The 26,430-nt window shown below is 34.2% G+C and overlaps 1 protein-coding gene across 1 annotated transcript in view; it reads left to right on the top strand.

Moving 5' to 3' along the window:
- Positions 1-19,543, top strand: part of LOC128855502 (synapsin) — a 37,527-nt gene extending 17,984 nt beyond the window's left edge. The window contains 4 exon segments of the mRNA XM_054090460.1: positions 1,765-1,861; positions 11,148-11,315; positions 11,886-13,383; positions 18,696-19,543. Of these exon segments, the coding sequence (XP_053946435.1) occupies positions 1,765-1,861; positions 11,148-11,315; positions 11,886-13,383; positions 18,696-19,057 (2,125 nt within the window). The 3' untranslated portion in view covers positions 19,058-19,543.
- Positions 19,544-26,430: the final 6,887 nt, after the last annotated feature.

Raw genomic sequence — 26,430 nt, 5'->3', positions numbered from 1 at the left:
CAGAGGAGTTTTGGTGGGCATTTAAAGGATGTCGGATTTTGTGCATAAAAAAAGTGCGTGTAGCGTAGTACACATAACAGAACTGAAACTTTCAAGGCAGACAAAGAAAGAGGGAGAGACCCGAGAGAGAATGACAGAGAGAGAGAGAGAGAGAAAGAATGAGAGCGAGAGGGAGATGGAGAGAGAGAAAGAATATATATCTAAATAAATTCACAACATTTGCAGAGAATACAAATATACAAAATTTACAAAAAACGGAGAAGGGTCGACCGGTGTAGGTCAACGCTGGACACAAACCGTGGGAACAACGCGCTCTACTCCGAGCGTTTATCACCCGCTCCCAGGACCGCAGCAACGGCACAAACTACCGCAAGGCATTATCAATAAATCCGACGTCGGAATGGATAGCACTTTATAGTACGCACAAGCACGAGCCAGGAAACGGAAGCAAGGGCCAAAAAGTAGGCACCAAAATAAAGGCCAAAAAAATTGGGACCAAAAAACGCCCCAAACAGTAGGCACCAAGGAAATATAACGCCAAAAAGTAGACACCAAAAATATATTTCCTACAAGTTTGCACCAACAAACAAGCGCCAAAAAGTAGGCAGTGTTATTGCTCACCAGAAATTAATATAGCAACCACAGCGAAAAACTCAAGAAAAATAGCCTAGAGGGTATCTAAGATATATACAAGGTACAGTTCTCTCTCTCCTTTTCCTCTACGTTATATCTGTTTTCTCTCTCGCGGAACGAAAATGCCCAAAACGTTGCATGGCCTTGAAATTTTACTCTCCATTCTCGCTCGTCCATGGGCGCCTAGGAAGTTTCACTTCAAAAGTATAGACTAAGTATGATAATATAGAAAAAATCATTTCGACCAAGTTCATTGTGTTTTATTTATAAAAGTAAATCAGCGGTCATGTGGAATTACTCATCTCACATATGAATTTGTACTACCATACCAGCTTGTACGTTTCCAACAAATGAGGCTAAGATGATGACTACGTTCGCCTGCTATTTTAGAGAAATCACGAAACTTCTACCTGCTAAATTTCATACATTTTTTTGTTTTCTGAAACTAGTTGCATTACATATTTTGGCGATAAAAACTTGCTCACTTGTTTCTCAATAATTTTTAATATGCATCTTACCTTGCCGCGACCACTGTGCGCCACGTCACAACACTGCAGGTACTCGCCGGCACTGCACATCGCACCAGTTACGAATAAAGTATCTGCAACAAATAAGATTGCTTTTGCATCGAATTTCAACACTCATGAATTGTAGTAAATAGGAATAATGCCGCAAGAATGGGAGTTCATTACGCGAGGGCGCGCACGCAGCACTTGAGAAATCACTTCACAATAAAGGTTCATAAAAAGCGCGCGAACGTGCGGGTCGTCATTGCTGCTGCTGCCGCACTCAGCGCACTCATTGACATGCCACCACAATGCAATAATGCAACAACAACAAGAGCATCATAAAGTGCAGGGGAAACAAAAGCCGCTTATGCGATTGCTGCAGTCAAAGACCTCTTTTGCCGCCAATCAAGCAACATCAACGCCGCTACCGCCGCCGCCGCCGCCAAATCGTTCGACCAGCACAACAGACGCGTAATTTAATAATAATACCATTTAAGCATTTAAGTCGGCACAAAAGTGCCGCTTATTATTTCGTGATTTATGCTTCAATTTTATTAAATGAATACTTTTTTTGCTTTGCTTTGCTATCCCCTTCCGCTCATTCACGAATTTTTCATTGCAGGCGCAAATCGATCTCAGGCCATTGGAAAACTAATCAAGGCTCGGCGATGCTCGAGCAAATCACTTTAACCGAGAAGTACAAGTCCTGGGTGGATGAGGTGAGTGGCAAAACAAAACTTCAGAATACAAAATACGAAAATGAAATAACAAAACTAAAACTACAACAAATACAAATGAAACGCTTTCCAAGCAACAGTTTGAGCGAATGAATGGCAGTCGCTATCGAATGGCGTTAGTGCCGCTATCAGCTCATCGAATTTGTAATTTGCAAATTGTTTGCATTAATCAAATCCAGTTTGTTGCCAACTTAATGCTCTCACTTGAAATTTCGAGTGCACTCACTCAGCCGCGGCGGTGGTGCACAGCTCGCTGAGTCGCTTAGGCGATAATCATAAATTTGCGGTACATAATTTACGTTTGACTTGTGTGCCATGGGTGCACTAATAGTTGCATTGATTTATTTGACAGACAGCCGGGTCCACAAAAATGCATACAGACATACATACGTGCGATTTGAAGTGCCGTTCATGTCGTTTATGTGAAAGCAAGTTGATGAGTGTATAGGTGATCTGTGTGAGTATTGCATGCGACTGCGCGTCTAAAATTTGGCGGTTTTAAAATATTACAATTTATGGTGGTTTAAAAACGATACAATATTGGATATGAGAATGCACTTTGGGTTTGTTTCTAAAATATGCGCCAAACTGAAGTTATTCTTTGTTGCTGTTATGTAAGATGTGTGCGCTAGAGCTGAACGCTATGTGTATGAGTTCTAACGCAAATAAATATTTTAAGACAAATGTAGCTTTTATAACTTTGGCACAGCTTAGAATACAATGTCCTCCTTACGTCAGAAACACGAATCTGTGAGAATGAAAATTTTCGGAAATTGCGTATGAAAGTTTATTATACTACTGTGGGTAAAAAGTAAGGTGAATTTGGTTGTAAAATGAAAATTCTTTATTTATTCTTGTAAATCAATTTCATCCCCTTCAAAATAAACCCCTCTCGATTAAATACACTTATGCCAACGATTTTTCCAATCCCCGAATCATGCCAAATAGTCCATTTCCGGTAATAGCCATCAGCACCTTCTTCGATTCAGCTTTTATCTCCTCAATCGACTCGAAACGCATTCTCCGGAGTGGTCTCTTGAGTTTTGGGAATAGCCAGAAGTTACACGGAGCCAAATCAGGCGAATACGGTGGTTGCGGAGCGATATGCGTGGAATTTTTGGCGAAATGGTCACGAAGAACGAGTGCAGTGTGAGACGGTGCATTATCGTGATACAAAAACCAAGAGTTGTTGGCCCATAATTCTGGTATTTTTAGACGAATTGATTCACGTAAACGACGCATAACGCTCAAATAATATTCCTTATTAACACTTTGGCCAGGTGAAAAGAATTCATAGTGCACCACACCACGAAAATCGAAAAAAACTGTCATCATGACCATGATTTTTGAACGACTTTGACGTGCTCTTTTCGGTCTGGCCTCGCCTTTAGCACGATATTCGATTGATTGGTCGGTTGTTTCAGGATCTTAAGCATAAATCCAAGTCTCATCTCCCGTAATGATGCATTTGAGCTTGTCCTGATAGTCTGAAAGCATTGTTTCACACACATCAACGCGACGACTTTTTTCCAAGAAATTGAGAGTTTTCGGTACCAAACGTGATTTGACTTTTCGTAGGCCCAAATGGTCTTTCAAAATGGTTTTCACAGATCCTTCTGATTTTCCGATCATATCAGTAAGGTCTTTAACAGTCAACCGACGATTTTTGAGCACTAACTCCTTCACTTTATTGACGTGTTGGTCATCTGTTGACGTCGATGGTCGTCCGGAGCGCTCCAAGTCATCAACACGTTCTCGACCCTCTTTGAAGTCTTTATACCACTTATAAACATTTTTCTGCGACATGGCCGAATCACCAAATGCCTTCTGCAACATGCTAAACATTTCCGCAGCCGAAATTTCATTCCACAAACAAAATTTGATGGCACTTCTCTGCTCAAGCAAATCAGACATTGTAAAAATCGAAAAATGCACTCTTGGTCGTTTGGTAAACACAAGCGTAAATATACGAGTATTACTGATAATGACATTCACATGAAAGTTGGCCCAGATGTTATTAACAGTGCTGCTAACTCATGAAAAAAATAACTAGAGCGAAATTTTAATCCCGCGAAGTTTGAAAAATAAATTCACCTTACTTTTTGCCCACAGTAGTACATACTGGCTTCTGGTGAATTTTTACATAATTGAGAAAAACTCTTTTATCATACCGGCACATAAGTCTGGAAGCAAGTCGGATGTTCAAAATTATCGCCCGATCTGCAAAATCTCAAGTGAACCTAAACTCTTTAAAAAACTGCGTCAAAATTTAATTCTCTTCCAAGTTTCAGATCTCATATCGCCATATCAACACGGCTTTCTTAAAGGGGGCGCCTGCTTTAGAGGCTTCAAAAAATCGATTTTTTTTTTTGCATAAATGTCTTCCCAAACTATCCAAGAATGTGTCCTCAAAATTTCAGAAGCAAATTCAAAATATTTTCGCAGTTACAGAAGAAATTGTGAGCAAGCGTCGCGCAGGTATACGAGCGGATTTTTTATGTATAAAAAAATTAAAAAAAAAACAATTAATTCCAGCGAATTATGCTAATATTTATAAAAAGCAAAGTGTTTGGATTCACGAGGCTGTAACTTCGAATAATAAAAAAAAAATTTGGGCAAATCGGTCAAATAGTTTTTGATAAATAATGATCACCGCGACGGTAATTTCCAAAAGACACGACTTCGAGATATTCGCGTCTAAAGTTTCGCGTGCATTTCATTTATGGATAATTTTTATTCAGGTCGCACGCTTCCACGGTCGGTAACTTTCGTTCTAGTGCTCCGATCTTTATGATTTTTTAAATTTATATTTTTAAGATGATGTACTTTTAGAATATGCCATAATGCCATTTTCGATTTTTTAGTCCAACACAAGGTATATAACCCCTTAAAGCATTTTCTAATGATATCAAAACACTTTTAACACCAAATCCTTAAAGAGCTCAAATTTAATGTTTTTTGAAAATTTAATTGCATTAGCCATTACTCTGCATGTGTACGTTTTCAAACAAATTTCACGCTCTAAATTTCGGACGATACCAGAAGCTTTATTGGCCAATTACATCCATATTTTACCAACAAAATTTAAGTGGCACTTCAAGTTGTCATAACAAACCACTTACACACTTCCAAAAATTATAAAGCACTTAAAATATTTTTTATATTTTTATTTTATATTTTTTTAAATAAAATAAAATGAAAACGATATGAACAGAAACTTGTGTACTTTTGACTCTATTATATATATCAAGGTGTTCAAGTGAAAAAACAAAAAACTTGGCTAAGTAAATTTGCAAATTTATGATTAACCTTTTTTCGGATACAGTCAAGTGCAAAATTGTTTCCTTCACATTCACACGAGTACAGCCCAAAATAAGGCACTCGCACGTAATCCACTACACACCCACCGCACTTAACGGCAATCTCGAATTCATTCCTGTGCCAGGCCATGTCAGCCCAAGTGCAGCATGTGGCTGTATGTGAGGCCTTTCAAAGGCGGCGAGCCATGTTAATGCTCGTACTTTGGCACTTCGCCTAATACAATTCCTGTAGTGCCATAGCACTCGTTTACATTGCTTTATTGATACCTTAATAATATTTACAATTTATTAAATGGAAATGTCTAGCAAATGACTCACGTCACTATTTGGCATTAGCAGTTGAGGTTTTGTTGGCGTTCGCCATTGGCATGGAGTGATTTGGCATGGTTCTGGCAACTATTTAGCTACTACAACTCTGAATGTACGTAATTTACATGCAAAATACATTAAATATTAATGTCGACATCGTTATGATTATGCAGCATATAAATGAGTATAGACATAAGTATGTATGTATGCACGAGTCTATGTCTATATAAGTGAATTCCACAGCAACAATTTTAGATAACAACTAAGGTGTTACCTACTGCAGGGAACAACTAATCCGACTGCAAGCATACAGAAGTGGCAGGGGGGTAATGGAAAATAAAATTCTTGTTTTTGTAGTTATAAACATAGGCGCATTAGAGATGAATAGTTAGTAGACCTTTGAAAATTTTAAAATTTTAGGAAAAAGCTAAGGAAAGGTAGAAACTTGTATACATAGATTTAGACCAGACTGGCCTTCTTTGCTCTGTAGAAAGAGTATGATAAGAAATTCGTCTGCTTGGATCAATTTTTACACAGCTTCGAAGAATGTTTAAGGGGACAGATACCTGTAAACGGCCATACTTTCCCTGATATTCATTAAAATTATTTAAAATGAAGAAGTCAATATATTTTTTTTAAAATTGGTATACATTTTACTTATACTATATATTAAAATAATATAAAAATTATTTTTTTTATTTTAAACATTTAAAATGGCGGATGTACACTCAATTCTTCCAGGAAGGTCGCAGCGCACCCTCTCAATCGGCGGGCATTGTAGCATCGGTGTCAGTGACCTGAATACAAAAAAGCAAACAATTTTTTGTTTATTAATTACATAATTTGTATATGCAAAAAAAAATTCGCGGAATAAAATGCTTAAATAAATTAATTTTGGGGCGAGCTTTCCTACTATTTTTACTTCGAAAAATTTTTTTTTCGAAAAAGTTTCGAAATTGTAAAAACCACATAGAAAGTAATATCATAAAAAAGATGTGTGTAAAATTTCAGGGAGATCGGTCAATAACTTTTCCAGTTAAGTTTTCCAATTAGAAAAATATAGCTTTGAGAAAAACGCATCTAAAGTTTGAATACAACGTAACTATACCTCTCCCAGCGCTCGAATGGATACAAGCGCTCCGGCTCTGAAAGTATTCGATGTGGTACCAGCTGGTGGTAGTAGAGGAAGGCCTCCTCTGCGTTGGAAAGATCAGGTGGAGAAGGACTTGGCTTCACTTGGTGTGTCCAAATGGCGCCGGTTAGCACGAGAAAGAAACGACTGGCGCACTTTGATAAACTCCGTCGAAATCGCCAATTAAGAAGAAGTCAAAAAATCAATAAACAAAACTAAAGCACTCCTTATCGACTATGGCAATCGGATTTAAACTTAGTTATCTTTTATTGATGTATGTACTAGAGGTTACCTATTAATTTTAACACCAAATCATTGTTGTTATTGCTGTTGAGAGAATTCCACTCCATGCACAGAGTCTTAGCGTTCCGGTAGCGTTAACCCTATTGTCATTGAAACATTAACCTAATCAAATATAGTTTTTCAGTAAGAGCGCTTCAACTTTTTTTTTAATAAAACACAAACGGTTTGACTTTTTTAACTATTTTTGTTTTTTTGTTATCGAGTTTGAACATATACATTTAAGTATGAAATTCGATTTCTTTTGCATGACCACCGCGTGCACGTTTTACGAAGTCCAATCGTTGAACCCAATTTTCGACCACTCTTTTGCATAAATCGGCCGAAATTCCAGCAAGTTCGCGTTCAATATTGGCTCTGAGCTCACAAATCGTTGCCGGCTTGTTACTGTAGACCAATGACTTCACATAACCCCAAAACGGAACGGCTTGTTAAATGGACCGTAAAATGGCCGTAAGGGTCTTAAAGTAGCAGCAACAGAACGATTATTTTCATAAAAAATTTGCACGATTTGCAATCGTTTATCAAGTGTGTAGCGTTCCATGATGAAATGTATACTAATGGAGTTTACAAATGACAAGCGAAAAATAAAAAATATTGCGTCGTTCGCCCTCCCTATCGGAAAAAAGTTGAAGCGCACCTATTGAATAACCCTATATATGTATACACAAGGTGGCGCAAAACTAATCACCTATCAGAAAATTTATCAGTTTTTAACTAAACAGCTGCAGTAAACAAACAGACAAGCAATAGAGCACGTGAAGGTTATGATAAAGATTTCCAGCACTCAAAATCATTTCATCATTTTATATTAAAAAAAAATTATTCAAAGGCAAACTTGGATGATTAATTTTGTGCCACCTTGTATATATATGGCAAAAATTGATTTTTGCTTCCTTTACGTTTTCACAAACATGGCTTTCTCTTTTCCTTTCTGTTGATAAATTTCATGCCCATTTGTTTGGGGTAAGCAAACCAGCTCTTCCTCTCCTTGAGTGATGCGATAACAACTTAAATGATTTTGACCGAGTTTAATAAAACGCACCGAGTTTGATTTTATAAGATCCTTTTTTTGTATTTGTGGCACCACTTGTGCCTGGTGCACATACATTTGTACATATACACTTAGTCATACATATATACGTTAGTGCCCCCTAGAACTAAAGTCATTGGATTCGCGGATGACATCGCGGTGGTAATGGTAGCAAAACTTATCCACGAAACTGAGAGAATCGCCAACGAATCAGTAAGCAGGATCAAGACTTGGCTAAGGTCTATGACGCTGGAATTAGCTGAGCATAAGACCGATGTAGTTCTAATAAGCAGCAGGAAAATAGTAGAAACTATAAATGTAAATGTTGGGTCTGTAACCATTAGTTCAAAACCTGCTATAGAATACCTAGTAGTGATGGTTGACAGCCGTTTAAACTTCAAAACGCACCTGGAATACGCTGTGAAGAAAGCATCGAGTGTGCAGTCCTGCCTGTCGCGAATCATGCCAAACAATGGCGGACCTAGCCACGCCAAAAGAATGCTATATAGCAGGGTAGTCAGCTCGGTTCTTTTGTATGCCGCACCGATCTGGGCTGATGCACTGAACTTAAATAGCTTAACAAAAAAACTGACAGCCGTCTATCGGCTAAACGCTTTGCGAACTATCTGCGGCTTCCGTACGATTTCGCATCATGTTTACTTCGTTATAGCAGGGCTAGTCCGCGTAGACATTTTGGCGAAAGAAATGCAAAGTGTGTATATAAGGCTATCTGAACACTACGGAAGAGGAAGAAGAAGAAAGGCGTCGTTCGATCGTCCACCGGCAAGACCGGGGGAACAGTTCACCGAAAAGTAGATGGACGCATGGGATTTTGCCCATTCCTACGACGTGGTTAGAAAGGAACCATGGGGAATGGGGAAATTTCCACCTAACCCAATTTCTTTCAGGGCACGGAGTATTTCAAAAATGCCTCCATAGATTTGGCCAAGACAGTTCACCAAACTTCCCAATCTGCACGTATAGGGAAGATGACGCTGATCACGTCTGGTTCCAATGCCCACGCTATGCTCCCGAAACTTGTGGTATATTAAACCGTGAAAATATTATAGATTTTATGCTAAAATAAAAAAACCAAAATATATCCAATATATCCACAATGATATAAGACGCGCGGAGGTTCGTAGACGAAATAACTAGGAACCTATGTATGAGCTAACCAGCCCCGTGAGGTAATTTCTTCTTCGACAGTTCCGCGAGGAAAGTGGTAGATAGTGGAGAGGTGTTTAGTACGTAGGTGTAGCTGTGAGGCTAGAAGTCGTGCATACTGCTGTGCCTGTTTAGATGTACTCATGAGAGATCCCTCTTCACGGGCGTCATCCCCGAAAATAAAACGTAGTCATGGTACCAAAGATATACACCTCTATAGCTAACCTTTTAGTAAACTGTTCCATAACTTGGGGGTTATTCATACGACTGTCGACTTGAAGCCGAATTAATGCCTTCCCCAAGCCATTCAGGAAAACATATTTGTTAAAAATTTTAAAATTTTTTCGGTACTCGTACATGAGCGATTCCATGTAAAGCGGTCTAAGTAAAACACAAAAAAAAAATTATGAAAAACAATTTGAAAAAATTGAAAAAAAATTTGAAAAAAGAATTAAAAAATTTAGAAAATAAATTAAAAAAACATTAAAAAAAATTACAAAAAAAGTAAAAAAAAAAAATTAAAAAATAGTAAATAAAAAAACTATAAAAAAGAATTGTTAATAATATTAAAAAAATGTAATTTGTTGTCACTTTTTATGCCAATAAACCGACAAAAATTAAAAAAAAGTTTATAATTATGAGATTTTTTCGTGTTGAAAAATCAGGTATGGATTTTTTTATAGTGAAATATTGTTTTCTTTTTAGCTTTTTACAAATTTTTTCTCTAATTTTTGAAATAAAAAATTATTATTAAAAAATATTCTTGGAAAAACAAAGAACAAAAATAACAAATTTTATATGTTTAATATGTTTAATTTTTCCTAAATTAAAAAAAAAATGTTTTTGAAATTCTTCTAAAAATTTTTTTTAACTTTATTCAAAATTTTAACAAAAAAACATTTTTTTTTAATGTTACCAAAATTTTTTGTAACTTTTTTCAAAATTTTAACAAAAAAAATTTTATTTCATTTTTTCAAAATTTTATTATAACAATAATTTTTTTTTTAATTTTTTTTAATTTTTGTGTTAATATAAATTTATTTATTAATAATTTAAAAAAACTCTTTGAGTTTTAAATTTTTTTTATTTTTTTAATTTTTTTGTTAAAAATTCCTAGTTGTTAATTTTTTGTTTTTAATTTATTTTTTTTAATTTTTAGGGACTACATATTTTTGTCATCGTGAAAAACACTTAAAAATGCTCTTCAGATTTTTATCTTATTTGTGTCACTAATAGCTGAGAATATCCTCAGTAATCCCGCTAATGTAATAGTAAATCCCTGATTTTCTGATCCATTGAAAAATTCCAATCATTTTATCCCTCCACGGGATAATTTTGAACTCTCTACTGTTTAAGATATATCGCTCTCAATACACGCTCTCAACCACTGCGGTGTACTCCTCTGTACGTACTCCGTGGTGTACTCAGTGAGCTCCGCTGGTTTTGCTGCTGCTAATAAAGTACCAATTCACTCGCTTACATAACTAACGAGCTCGGCTATAATTGGCATGGCAAACACACCAAATGCATCAACAACAATCAAGTGCATATGTGCATACAAATGTGTGTGTGTGTGTGTACATACTTTGAATTATGAATTAGCAAACCGCCCGCCGCATTATTTTACCGCAGCTTTGGCGGCACGTACGGCTCAATGTAATGCTTACTGCGGTCAATCGAATGTAAGCTGCTACTAATCACCATCAAGCACTAAGACGATTAATTGTTAACATGCACATACTCGGCTGTACACATGTATGTGTGTATGTATGCGTGTATGTGCATGCGTATGAACTTATGCATTTAAGCAAACACAATACGATTAGTTATGATTAGAGAGGCGGTCTTTGGGCGCACGACGTCCGCAAACAGGAATTGATTAATGCGCAACATAAATCATAAATGGGGCAACTAACAAATTGGAAACATATTTACACAATAGCAGTCCGCAATTTTTATAAAACTCAACGCATTTATGCATTCGACTAATTCTTTGTGCATTCGCAGATTTCTGAGCTCTTCGGCGGCATGGAGGTATGCGGCATTTCCGTGGTGGTCGGCAAAGATGGACGCGAACATATAATCAGCGCCTGCGATTGTACATTCGCTTTAATTGGCGATAGCCAGGAAGAGGATCGTCGGCAGATCGCCGATTTGGTTTCGGCAAGAATGCAAGTGAGTACTTGAAGTTAGTATGTAAAATAACAGGGTAAAGGAATAGAAACGCAAATCAGATGAACGGAAAGTCATAGCTGAAATATAAATCTACTGGTAAGTATGAAGGCATAAATCGCTGACCTGGAGCCACAGGGTCTGAAGCCAGCAACAAGACATAGGTTGGTGCAAAGTGGGTGCATGGAATTGTTGGCACGGCTCCGATCAGCTGAATCGAGCTTCGCTAGAGAGTCAACCCAGACTGTTATGCAATTGGATTTGGGCTTATATATATATACAACTCTGCAGCTGCAAGAATTGAAACCGGAGAATCATACACAACGCCGTGAGTTCTTTAATTGGGAGCTCTCTAGTCTGGGTTGTCGACCCCCAAAGCCAGCATGAGTTTGATATTTCACATAATTTATTTTTCTTTCCTTCTTATTTGATGACTATAACGATGACCCTCTGAAACTCAACGTCTTAACTCAAAATGTCTGCTTTATTTGCCTATTCCATTAACAGATCCATAAATAGTATTATGTAAATTTTAAAAACTATTAATTTATTTGAATTTCATTTCTCTCTCAGAACGTTTGCCGGCCCAGCATGGCTCAGACTGGCATGCCACCGCATGGCATCCGACAGCCATCACGTTCATCCATCTCCTCACGCGGCGAGAGCCCCACAGAGGATATGGCACCAACACCACCGGCTCCAGCCGGTCCACGTCCCGCCCCAATGGGCGGCCCACCACCAATACCCGAACGCACTTCTCCAGCAGTCGGCTCGATTGGGCGCCTCAGCAGTCGCAGTAGCATTTCCGAGGTACCTGAAGAGCCATCAGCACCGGCACCAACCAGCGTGCCCAGCAGCGTTGGTGGTGCTGTTCGGCGCGATTCACAAACTTCGCAGGCATCGAGCGTGTCATCGGCCTCCAGAGTCTCGACACGTCCACCACAAACTCAAAGTTCGGTGGTCGAAGATGCCGAGGATACAATGAAAAATTTGCGTAAGACCTTTGCGGGGATATTTGGTGACATGTAGGAATTAGCCAATAAGAAGCGCGGAAGAACAGCAAGCGAGACAAGCAGTGGCGGTGGTGGCAGTGCTGGCGGCAGTGGAATAAGCGGCATAAGTACCGGCTCGTTCCTCGGCAAGCAATTCTCGTTTGCTAGTGGTGGTGGCGGCGGCAAATCGGTCAGCGGCAGCACTTCGAGTGTTGCATCGGATGTTATATCCGCACAGCCGTCACCCAAACCGGCTGCGGAGAAGCCATACGATGCGCGCTCTGACACTTCAACGAATTCTACGTTGACAGCAGGCAGTATGAGCGTCAGTGCTAGCTCGGCCGCAAGCTATAGCAGTAAGCCATCTTCCAGCGTTTTGGATACATTTGCAGAGGAGAACACATACAAGCCAGTCACCAATTTTGAGCCACAAGAGCGTGTCAATCCCTTCGACAAGGGTGCAATAAAAACTTCCGCCACCAACCAAACCATCGGCAGTGCCGCTTCGACCACTTCGTCGTCATCGGTCTCCTCATCGTCGATTTCATCGCGTATCAATCGCAACGGCAATGCCGGCATTAAGTCGCCACCACCACCCACTGGACCACCACCACCACCACCAACAGCCGGTGGCAGCAACTATCGCAACTCAACTTCAACCACACCACCGAGCATCGGCAAAGACAAACGCACCTTCAATTACGGCAGCTCCACTTCCATCGAGACTATAACACGCATGGATACCAACACCACCACCACCACCACAGTTGAGCCGAGCAGTGATGCCTCTGCTGCTACTGGCGGTCTAGCGGGTGCAAATGTAACTAATAACGCCATTGGCGGCGCAACAGGTGGCGGTGACGCAGCCTCAGCGAGCGGCGGCACAGATTGGAAATCGAAAATGGGCATACGTTCGGCGAGCGTCTACAGCGCACCAGCAGCGGTGAGCTCCACTGTGCCCGCCGCTGGCGATACCTCCGGCTATGTGTCGAACTCGAGCCCCGCCTCGAACGCTTACAATGCGACAGCCGATTTGCCATCGTACACGCGACCATCGTATTCGCGCTCCGAAAGCAATGGTAATTATCTGGCCGTGGGCGTATTACTCGTTAGTTTAACGCTGCGAAAAAATTAAGTGAAAAAATGAAAATATCTAATGGCAATTTGGAAAAGTCGTTGCAGTGCCAATAACTTTCATAGCTGCTCACTCATAACACATCACCCATACTAACCTAAAAAGCCTGTATGTCATATTGAAAACAAAAACAAAAAAATACCTACGACATATAAAATTTTTTTTCCACTCATAAAGCATAACCGCAGGCATTCTCACTCATACTTCACTATAACTACATATCACTTACTATCATATATACCTACTCATACTTGTTTAGGAAAGAGAATATTTTTTCACGCGCAAAAAAAAAAAAAAGATGTACTGACCAACAGGAATTGAAAAGACCGGATGCTAACAATAATATTTTAATAAGCGAACAAAGCGGAATAGATTAGGGAAAGTGCTTGAAGACCAACCCAAAACTATTGACTATAATCGACTGAGGTTACCACAAACCGAGGTTATGACTTATGCGCCTAAAACTAGCCTACATTTACTGGTATTTTTAACAAGTGCGAAGCGCAAATAAGCAGCCAAAAGTATCGTATATATAAATTTTCTATACCCAAATAACGTATTTTCATATCCGTATTAACAGAATAGCAAATAACCTCAACACTAACTTCTGACACACACACACACACATACATATGAAATTAAATAAGCGTAGCCAAAACATAGCTATAAACTTTTCTACCCGCAAACTAGCAAAACCAAAAATAAATATCGAATACCAAAAATGCTCATTAATATCCATATATCTCATAATCCCACGCTCTCCTCATGATAAGTCAGCATCCAAGAAAACAAAAAAAAAAATTCTAAAAGTTTGTGCCATCCTCACTCACTCCTCTCTCAACTTACTCGTCCATACATCCCGACATGTAGAAAAACATTATCCCTTTAGCCGTCATAGCTTACAAAAGTTGCAATGCAAACAAAAACCAAAAAAAAAACCAAAAAAAAAATATTTCTACTCTACTCTACTCTATTCTAATCAACGTAAAACGCCTACGCCACCACGCCCAATAATGCTTTTCCGTCCTACTCTAACGTTTAAACGCTTCATACTGCAACTTTGTGTGCGTGTGTTTGTTGTACTCGATCGTCATGCCGCACTGAAGCATGCCGCCGCAAACCAACAAAGCCAATGTTTCGTAAGTTTTCTTTTTTTTTGTGTTGATTGTATAAATGCAACCCTGCAACCGAGCAATCACAAAAATGCAAAATGCAATGTAATAAATGTAATATTTTCTTTGTTTTTTTTTGGTAAAAGTATGAAAGTAAACGAAATTATTGCATCCACTCTAATCAATTAATGTCTAATTAAATATACCACAAATAATAGAAAATACGCAAATATTTTTATGCTAAACAAACTAAATAGAAACCTAAATTCTGCCAAGCAACTCGAAATTTGAAAATGCGCATCACTACTCGTAATATTCCACAGCATAACAACTATTCGCAGTATAGCAACAACAATATTTCTTAGTGCATAAACACCGCATTTACTGTTTCTGTTTTCTTTGGCTTTGGGCACCCTACTACACGCGGCACCAACACACTCTCAACCACTACATACTCAGCATATAAGTTTGCAAGTACTTTAACAGCAAGGCGCTCTTCTATCTTCTGTTGCTTTATGAAACAAACGTAAAGGCTTCGTACTCGTTTTATGCAATTCAATCGCAAAAATTCTTGGCTTATTTGTCTTTTTGTCTATTTTTAATACCTCAACAATATTAATTTTCAATTATTGTGATTGGCAGATTTTGCAATTCAAATATTTTATGCAATCGATAATCTGGATTAAGTGTATGAAGACTTTTTTTCGCAAGGATGGCGATGTGTTATCAAAAAGTTGGTAAAAAAAAAAAAAACAAATGTTACCAAAAAATTTTGAAACCAAAGGGTAGCAACTTTTCACAGCCGTGAAGCATCGCTGGCAACATAATTTTTACTTGAGCATTTGACAGCAGCTGATGTTAGAAATAAACTAATCAGCATAAAATGAATCAAATCAGCACAATTTTAAATTCAAAAAAAGTTGCTTACATGCATATATGCATACATATAGTGTGTATGATTCACTATTAAGAGGTTGTGTAAAGTTTGACAACTGATTTCGGATGCTATTAGGTGCTGGCTACTACTTTTTCCCATCTTTCTAAATCTCGTATACCGTCGCGGTAAAACTGTTCATCTTTTGAGGCTATGCACGGATCAAGCCTTTTTTTGATGTCTTCATATGAATGGAACTGCTGGTCAGCTAAACCATGTGCCATCGATCGGAACAGGTGATAATCGAACGGCGTATTATCTGGAGAATATGGCGGGTGGGATAGGATTTCCCATTTCAGTGTATCCAGGTAGGTTTTAACGGGCCGCGTATTGTGGCCGCTTCTCGCGCAGTGCTCGGCGCAATCGTATCAATTGAAATCGATACCGATCTTCAGTGATGGTTTCGCTTGGGTTTAACAGTTCATAATAAATAACACCAAAATTTGGTCCCACCAAATACATAGCATAACCTTCGCAGCGTGAATATTCGGTCGAGGCGACGACGTAGAAGCATGACCGGGCAGTCCCCATGACTTTCTTTTCTTAAGATTGCGGTAATGAATCCATTTTTCATCACTCGTCACGATGCGATGAAGGAAACTCATCCTTTTTTGCCGCTGGAGCAGTTGTTCACAGGCGAAAAACCCACGTTCAACATACCTTGGTTTTAACTCATAAAGACCCCAAGAAAGGTTTTCTTCTACCAGTGGTCGTACCTCGGCAGGCAATGGCAAACCTCCGAGTGTATTTGTGCTATGAAAAAGCTCCTCATAAGAATAAAAAAAATAGCTGCCGTGCGAAGTCGGCTTGAAACTGTAGGTCACTCCATTTGTGGAATAACATCGAGACGCACGCCACAAATAGGAGGAGGAGCTCGGCCAAACAGAAGTGTACGAGTCAATTATTTATTTTTTTTTTTTTGTTTTTTGTTTTTACATTTTGGGCAGATGTTTCCAATTTTTGCTAAATTTCAATTTGAACACAATTTTTGAATTCGATGAGCCAAATTTTTTTTACCAAATCGTGAATAGCAAACGCAATTTAAGCAGCGGAGAAAAAATGTTGCTAGCATCATCGTCTTGTTGGCAACATGTTGCGCGATCTTTCTCGGCATGAACAAAGCACAACTTGTTGTGAAAATATTTTGAAGAACCTTAAAGTATTTTGACAGCTATTTCACGTGGAATAAATCTTAGAAAATCATGAAATTTTAATACGCATCTGGAGTTTTTAAAGGCTTGACGATACTCACGATTCTCTAGTTACCTTAACACAGAGTTAAATGGCTCAAGGGAATTGAGTTACGCGCTTCTTGGTAAACTTGAACAGATCATATGAGGAGTTCAATCGTGCTTCTATTTTTACGCTTTACTAATTCCCACTTCATTTCTATGTCCCCTGATGTGTACCCTCCGTGACGACTGGCTAGCGAAGAAGACCTTTGAAATATTACTATAGAAGTCCCCACCGCACCACTTATCTTTCGAAGTCATCATTGAACGATCTTCAAAGCAATTTACAGTCATCAACTGACATTACAAATTCACAAAATACTTTATCATTTGTTTAGCTGAAATACTTAATACGGGGTAACGGTGGTCTAGAGCCCTCGAAAATTTAAGGTATTTTAGGAATTTTTTTTTACAATAAAAAAATGAAAAAAAACGATACTTAAATTGTTTAGCATTTTTATTTCACTACTTCTACAATACAAAAAGAAAAAAAGAATTTTTTAATATAATATTAATAATTTAAAAAATGGCAATAAAAAATGAAAAACGGCATTTAAATTTTTTATGCTTTTTATTTAACTTCTTTTACATATAAAAAAAAAACAAAAAATTTTTTTAAATTTTAATAATTTTAAAAATGTCGCTGAAGTTTACTTTCCCGAAAAATTGGACCTGAACGGTGTTATCCATTTTAGCTCTTCTATTTATCTAAAACACAAAAACCAAAAAAATTAATTATCAGTATTAGTCGGGCTATGTCCCGTACTAGAATAAAAAAAGAACAAAACCAAAAAAAATTTGACAAAATGGCGCGGTTTTAAATTTCACATTTAGTTTTTTCACATCGAGTTTTTTCCAGTTTTTTAATCAAAAAAATACGAAATAATTAAAATAATAATATGATTCTAGTGCGGGCGATAGCCATTGATGTTGTGAACAGCATATTAAAATTTCAGACGATTCGGTTGAATAGTTTTTTTTTTTTTTTGACAACACCAGGCCGAAAAAAGTCGTTTCGAGGGAAATGAGTTTAAAGTTTGAGGTACAGGAACGCGAATTATATAATTATTTAAAATAAAACAGTGAAAACATGACTTTATTCCTCAACGTCAACTTAAGAATAATCTGTGCATTCTAAAATAAATTACTTATTACCTAAAACAAAGCTGTATTTTATGAACAGTTAAACAAAAAGCATCATGCCACCTAAAAGCTCAGTTGCAATGGTATTTTTCCATCCAACAGTCCTTTTTACTATTTGTTTATTTGTTGTTACTAGAACTGATTAATTTAGGTTCCCCAACATTGTTTTTCCAGTAACGGTTTTTAACGTTTAACTTCTTAGCATTGAACATCGTTTATACTGTTTAACATTTGTTTAACATCACTATTGTGTTATTGTCATGTTAATAACATTAGCTCTGTTATTAACAGAGGCTTATATGTACATAACTCGCGCGGGCTCTCTACCTAGTTAATGGACTGTAGAAGCTATAGTATTGGGAATTTCCGCATGAAAATTTCACAGTATACTCTTAAGATACTGGACTTTCGAAATATCCAAAAATCAAAAAATCGATTTTTTTAAATTTCTAAACCACCGCCTCCCCTTAAGATTAGTGTACTAATTATGAAAATCCCCAACATAGTTTTTGTCATTGCATCAAATCATTTAACATTTTCATTCCTAACATTGATCGCATTATTCAACTACATTGGAATAATCAAAAATTCGTAATCATTCATAAAATCACAACATTTTGATAACTCATCCTCATCACAAGCATTACTCAGTGTCTATGCATTGAATTTCGAACTGGCGCCATAGCATTGCTAAATGGAGTTTTCGAAAAACTATGCAAAATATATATTTTTTTTATACGCACCGCATACGCAAATTATTTGTGAACATAAATAAATATTTGAAATATAACACCAATTATTGATTTGAAATTAACAATTTTTTTAATGCTTGCAGCTTCCAACAAACAATCCGATTTAGACATAATTTTCGGCGAGACTAATAAGCCCAGCTACGGCAATGGCAAGTACACGCGCTCCGGTTCCGATGCCGAACTAATCTTTGGCGGACCACCGAGCAACTATAAGGCCGATCGCTTTGGCGCCTCGAAGAGCATGAGCGTTGCCTCCGAGCGCAGCAACGATGGCAATGGCAGCAACAATTCGTATCGCGCCTATGAAGGCATACAAAATGCCGCATTCAGCGACTTTAGTGACTCACCGAAAACAGGCAGCATCAGTAGCATTAGCTCGTATGGGAATACGAATCGTTGGAGTAAGCCAACTGCCGAAGAGGATGATGAATTGGATTTGAAGTAGGAGAGAATGTTGAAAGCTTACAAAATTAAAGTTAGCTAAATTGATGTGTGTTTGCGTGCAGGTTCAATGTGTGCAGGCACTTGCAAGTGCACTAGGACACACAAGCTTAGGTAAAGGGAATTATGCAAAAACTGGAAAACGAAGGAAGAATATTATTAAAAGTAAACTAATACATACACATGCGCATCTTTCGCCTCTGAAGTTTCCTGGTTTCATAGTGGAAAATAATTACAAATAGAAGCGAATCTTCACATAAATGGGAGTTTCAATATTTTTTTGATTAATTTATTACACTTTTGCTTATTAATGAATTAATTTTGTTGTACATTTGAAATTATTTTATTATACATAGTGTGTTGAATTTTTCGTTTAATATTTTTTTTTTTTTTGTTTTTTTATTCAAGTTTAATTTCATACTATTTGGTTTGCTTTATTTTATTTTTTTTTAATTTGTGTTTTATTACATTTATTGTGCTTTTATTTCTTATTTTACCCTCCCTGGTTTCATAATGGAAAATAATTATAAACAGATGCGATTCTTCACGTAAATGGGAGATCCAGCATTTTTTTTAATTATTACTTTTTTGCCATTTAATTAATATTGTACTTTTGTAAGTTTTGAATTTTGTAAATTTGTATTTTGTAAATTTGTAATTTTGTAAATTTGTAATTTTGTTGTAAATTTTTTTTTTACTTGATTGAATTTTTTTAATGAAATTTTATTATATTTTTATTGGAGATTATTTCATTTAATTTTTAATTGATTTTCTATCATAAAATTTTTTTATTAAAACTTTTTTTGAATTTTATTTTATTTTTTTAGCTTTTTTTTATTTGAATTTAAATTTTTATTTAAAGTTTTTTAAAACTCAAAATAAAATTTTTTTAATTTTGTAAATTTTTACTTTTGTTGCAAATTTGTTTTTCAAATTATTCAATCTTTTCATTGAAATTTCATTTTTATTGGGGATTATTTCATTTAATTTTTATTTGATTTCCTATCATACATTTTTTTTATTTGAATTTTATTTTTTATTTAAAATTTTTAAAACCCAAAATTAAAATTTTTTAATTTTGTAAATTCATAATTTTGTTGTACATTTTTTTTTTTAGTTTATTGATTTCTTTTATTGAAATTTTTTTTTATGAAATCCATTTCATTTTTTTAAATTTTATTAAAAATTTTTAAAAATTCAAAATTAAAATTTTTATGAAATTCTATTTGCTTTAATTTTTTAGTTTTAGTTTAATTTATTTCAATTAATTAAATTTTTTTAATATTATTTATGTAGTTTCTGATTTTTTTTTTATTTTATTTAAAATTATTAATTTTTTTATTAAAACTTTTTTTCAATTTTATTTTAGTTTTTTAGCTGTTTTATTAATTGAATTTTATTTTTTATTTAAATTTTTTTTTAATTCAAAATTAAAATTTTGTAATATTGTAAATTTTTTATTTTGTAAATTTGTTATTTTATTGTAATTTATTTTTTTAGTCTATTGATTTTTTTCATTGAAATTAGTAGCGATTCCTCATGTAAATGGCAGTTTCAGTTTTTTTAAATGTCACACGTTTGCTATTTTATTAATTTTGTAAATAATTTTTTATTTTTATTGTAATTTTGTTCAGTTTATTAAATTTTTTTGTTGAAATCTTATTTTTATTGGATTTTATTTCATTTAATTTTTATTTGATTTTATTAAGAAATATTTTTTATTACAATTGTTTTCACTCTTATTTAATTCTTTTAGTTTTTTAATTAATTGAATTTAATTTCTTTTTATCAATTTTTTAAAATTCAAATTTAAGTATTTTTTTATCAAATTCTATATACCTTAATTGTTTCCTTTCAAGTTAATTATTTCCCTTAATTAAATTTTTTGATTTTATTTTTCTAGCTTTTAATTATATTTTTTATTTTATTTAAAAATTATTAGTTAATAATATTTATTTAATTTTTTTAATTAACACACTTTTAAATTAATTTTGTAAACTTTTAATTTTATAAATTTTTTTGTACATTTTTTTTTTGGTTTATTGCATTTTTTGATTGAAATTCTATTTTTATTGGAACTTATTTCGTCTCTATTTGCTTGAATTGTTTACTTTTAATTTAATTTTATTTTGGTAGTTTTTTTGCAATATTAATTGAAATCTATTTTTTTATAAAATTTTTTTAAATGCAAAACTAAATTTTTTTTATCAAATTCTACTTGCTTTAAATGTTTATATTTATTTTACTGTAATTATTTTGTTTTTAATTTTATATAGTCTTATTTGTTTTTTTAAATATTTTATTTTATTTTTTTTTTTTTTTATTTTATAGTTTTTTTTATAATTTTTTTTTGCAAATATTAATTTTTATTAATCTTATTTTTGTTAACTTTTCGTTTTTTATTTTTAGTTTTCTAATTTTTTTTTAATTTTTTTAATTTAATGTTGGATTTTACTATATTTATCTATTTTTTATTCTTGTTTTTTAATTTGATTTTGAAAGTGCTAAAATTACACTTTTTTGATACCTTACTATAATTTTTTTAAGTCTTACTTGCACACTTAATAATTTTTCAGATATACTGAGTATTCAAAGTTCAAAGTTATAATAAATAAAACGTTTATTTTCATTCAATTTTTAATATTCTCTAACAAAACAACACACACATAAAAAATATTCTCGCATTATTGATATCTCTTGTCCATACTGATACAGTGGCGGCCATACATCTTGGGAGACTCGCAAAAATACAGCTTTCGGGATTATTGAATTACCGTTCCCAACCGTTGGTTATTAGAATTAGCTGACCATAAAGGATGAAAAGTTAGCATGTAAATTGGTTCTCTGTACCGTTTTCTCAAGTGAGCACCTGCTGTCTCAACATTTCATTTTCAAAATGGCATCAAGCAACTCGTTTCAAACATGCAAACGACGCAGTAAAATGAAAATTGAGTTGATAAACTACGAAATAACAGCTGATAGGGCAGTGATAGCAGACAATTCGGTAAGACAGATGTCAAAGGTGACAGATTTCAAGATTCGCTTGATAGCTATGGTGAAAAAACATATGTTGAGAAGAGCTTTGGCTGACACGTCACTTGAGATATGATTAACAAAATTTAGATCGTGTTAGTGATATGCATAAGTCTCCCGATGGCACACTCCGCGGCATCCAATGGACTTTCTAAGAGCATTCGAAGGTCTCGATTATGCTGATGACATATGCTTACGCTCAATGAAACACACTGTGAGATTACGATGGATGGTGGTGCAAAGAAAGACATAGAATCCAGATTAGCAAAAAGCGCTGGAGCTTTCGCCAGCTTACAAAAAATCTGGAACTCGGCCAGTTTATCTGTGAAGACAAAACTGAACTTATACACAAATTCCAATGTTCTCACAGTTCTTTTATATGGTTGTGAAACATGGCTAGTTCGCGACAGCCTTACAAACAAGTTACAAGCCTTTATAAATAGCGAGAATGCGTCGCATTCCCAAAATTTGGTGGCCCAATACTATAAGCAGCTCGTTATTATACCAACGCTGTAACATCAAACCAGTCGCTACAATAATAAAAAGGCGTAAACGGGGTTGGATCAGGCACACTTTACGAAAACCTACTGGGAAAATCTGTCGCTACGCTCTTGGCTGGAATGCCCAGAGTAGCAGGAAAAGGGGAAGGCCTAAAACGTCATAGCGCCGCAGTGTTTAAATCACGGCTAGGGATAAAGAAGTTAGCAAAAAATCGAACTGGGTTCAATTGCTTCACCTCGGCCCGATGCTCCCCCAGAGAGTTAGAAAAAAAATGATGAGGATATACGATAAAAATCAACACAGTCAATGCTGTTGCCATGGCATTATCATTATATATCACTAACACAAGCTAATTTTAGTTAAACACATCCCAAGTCACGTCAGCCTAACAGCCGATTATGTCAAATTCGCGCAGTGCCGAATAACGGTCTGCTATATAGACAATCTCTAAAAATATTTTCGCCATGGACAGATATGCATATTTAACACTGAAATATGCAGTATCCAACTGACATTTCTGTTGCACCAGAGCTCTTTTAACATAATCTGTGGAAGGTGTATGAGTAGATTTGGGATTAAGAACTATGTAATCCACAAGTAGGATATACGACAACCAAATCTTAGGGAGTACTCTGGTCTAGACGCCTTTATTTTAGCTATCTTTAAAAGTAAGGTAAAAAAATGGAAAACATTTTAAGCATTCATTTTTTTATGGGTTTTATTAATATTGGAAAAGTATAAAATAAAATTAATAAAAAAAAAAAATAAAAAAATCATGGAATTACAGGCCGGCGGAGTGGGGGCTACATAAAAAACGGTGTAGCATGGTTGGCATGATTCCAACCCTTGTAGTGATCTAAAACAAACAAATTAAAAAAATTCTTCATTATTTAGAATGTCGCTATCGGATTACGCCAAATTAAAGAAAAAAATCACAAAATGGCGTCAACTTGGAAAAAAAAATTTTTTTTACTCTCTTTTTTTATCTTTTCAAATTTTTTAAAAATACTTCAAACTTAAATTTTTCAAAATCCGAGACAGGCGCGATAGACAGATGTATGTATAATTGAAAAATCGGATCAAATTTCAAAGCGATCGGTCAAGTAGAACTTGAGATATCATGACGACCATCTCAAAAAAAAGTAGTTTTGAGAAAATCGCGTTTGAAGTTTGAGCAACAATTCCCATGGAATAATTTAGATCTCAATATTTACTACTCACTGTGGATTAATCGGCGTTATATTTCCAGGTATAGATATGTATAGAACAAATAAAAGTTGTGTGGGATACAAAAGACTTTCTGGAAAGAACGAGTCCTCAAGTTGTCCGGTAACATCTGCCGTTCATTGTGCGATTCGCTCCACTTCACAAAATCCGCCGCATCTCCGAAAATAATTCGAATTTTGAAAAATCCGTTGAAGTGCATATTTTTGAAGGTCTAAACGTTGGGAATAAGCAAAAAAAATCGAGTTTTTCAAATTTCTAGACCAGAATACCCCCTTAATTCACCCATACAAATTTGACCAACATTTGCGCTGCACTGCCGGGGTTTTCTATTAGCAGTCCCGCTACTTATGGTCGTCACTGTTTGTAATGAGTTTTTTTATTTTTCGTATTCAAATTTTAATTTAAGATTCTAATATTTAATTTTAATTTTTCCAATCTTAGAACCGTTTAAATCTAACTTCTTTCGCCCTCAATCGCATGCGAAAGCTGCATTCATTAAAATATCGTTACTCATCTAAACATTAACAAATAAGTAAGAAGTCTCAACTAGATATTTAAAAGTAGTTACTCTAATTACACATACAACAACCACCTATCTACTCAACATACATATATGTATTTATATAAACAAACATACAAATAAACAAACACAATACAATAATATTGACACTAGGGATGAGTGAAGAATAAGAATAAGCGCAAAGAACTGCAAGAAAGGTAAGCGAATATAGAAATATATGAAAGAAATCACATACAAACAAAGCTACAGCATAGTTTTTGAAAAGAATTCATGATAAAACAATTTATAGAAAATATGTGCGTATGCGTTACTATTGAAATTTTTGGACAAATATTGTATTATTATATACCTATGAAGTCTAATACGAATACTATTGAAAAGGGAAGAAGAAAATATTATATGGGAGAAATGTTAAGCAAATGTTTACTAAAATCATTGAGATGGATTTAACACTAAAAACCTATATATTATGCATAATTAATAAATAACAATTTAATATACAAACTAAATAAGTAGTTAACCTTAAAAACAAAAAACTAAGTAAAAAAAAAAACAAAAAACCCAAATGAAAAAGTAACAAAATTGAATCTTGTTATTCCAACATGAGACACTGAACAAGAACACAAATGACGCTATACAAAAATTGCTGATTATTTGTATAAGTACACAAGACAATATATGCAAAAACCACAAAAACAAAACAACTACAGAGACGTATGAAAGGGGTAGTAAAGGCGATAATATAAACAAATTTAACAATAAAAATAAAACAATTTAATGTAAACGCTAATAAAATAAGGCAAAAAAAAAACTACTTGATGGGAAGAAAAGGAAAAGAGAAACAGAATATTTAGAATAATAACATAAAAAATAAAATAAAAAATAAAATTTAAATTTAAATTTAAATTTAAATAAAACAATATGAAAAAATTAAAAAAATTAAATAAAAATAAAATTAAAATTAAAATCTAAATAAAAATATATAAAAAATTAAAATAAAAATTAAAAATAACCAAAAAAGTTATTGTAAGAAAAGAAAAACAAAATAAGAAAAAAAATTTAAATTAAAGTAAAAATTCAAATAAAAATATATGACAAAATTAAAAAATTAAATAAAAAGTAAAATTAAAATAAAATTATATAAAAAAAATTAAAATAAAAATAAAAAATAACCACAAAAGTTATTGTAAGAAAAGAAAAAGAAATTGAAATAAAAACTAAAATATGAAAAAAATAAAAAACTTAAATAAAAATAAAATTATATAAAAAATTGAAATAAAAACTAAAATAAAAATATATGAAAAAAATAAAAAACTTAAATAAAAATTTAAATAACAATAAAATTATATAAAAAATTAAAAAAATTTAATAAAAAAAAATTAAAATTAAAATAATAATATATAAAAATAAAATAAAAATATATGAAAAATTCAAAAAGTATAATAAAAAATTAAATTAAAATAAAAACACAAAAAAAACAGAGAACCAGTTATTGTAAAAAAAGGAAAAACAAAAAAATTAGAATTTAAATAAAAATATATGAAAAAATTAAATAAAAATAAAAATAAAATTATATAAAAAAATTAAAAAATTAAAATAAAAATAAAAAATAACCAAAAAGTTATTGTAAGAAAATAAAAAAAATACAAAAATTCAAATTCAGTTAAGTTCAGCCAAAAAAACAAAAACCAAAAACAAACGCAGTCGAACAAAACCCCAAAATTGTCTATGCAATTTGACTCAAAACTTAAATATTCATAAAATAAATTATTATACACACTCATAAATGAAGCAAAGACCAAAAATATATATTTTTTTTATTTAATATTTATTATTGAAATATTTACGCTACTGAACACCCTTTTCCAATTTCCCAATTGCAGTATTAGCTTTCATAGTACGCGAGCCAACCAAAGCATGTTGCACAGGTAGCAAGCAAGCAAACATAAAAATCCTGTATACGTTGTTGTTGCTTTAACCACTAGAATAACAAATAATGCCTAATGTTGAAAATAAAAAAAACAAAATAGCCGAATCAATTTGCAATTCTGTTCGAATCACTCATAAAATCCATCAATAAAACCTCAAACAAAGCC

The sequence above is a fragment of the Anastrepha ludens genome, chromosome 2 (assembly GCF_028408465.1).
Source record: "Anastrepha ludens isolate Willacy chromosome 2, idAnaLude1.1, whole genome shotgun sequence".
Classification (NCBI taxonomy): domain Eukaryota; kingdom Metazoa; phylum Arthropoda; class Insecta; order Diptera; family Tephritidae; genus Anastrepha; species Anastrepha ludens.
This window is presented reverse-complemented; position numbering and strand designations above follow the sequence as displayed.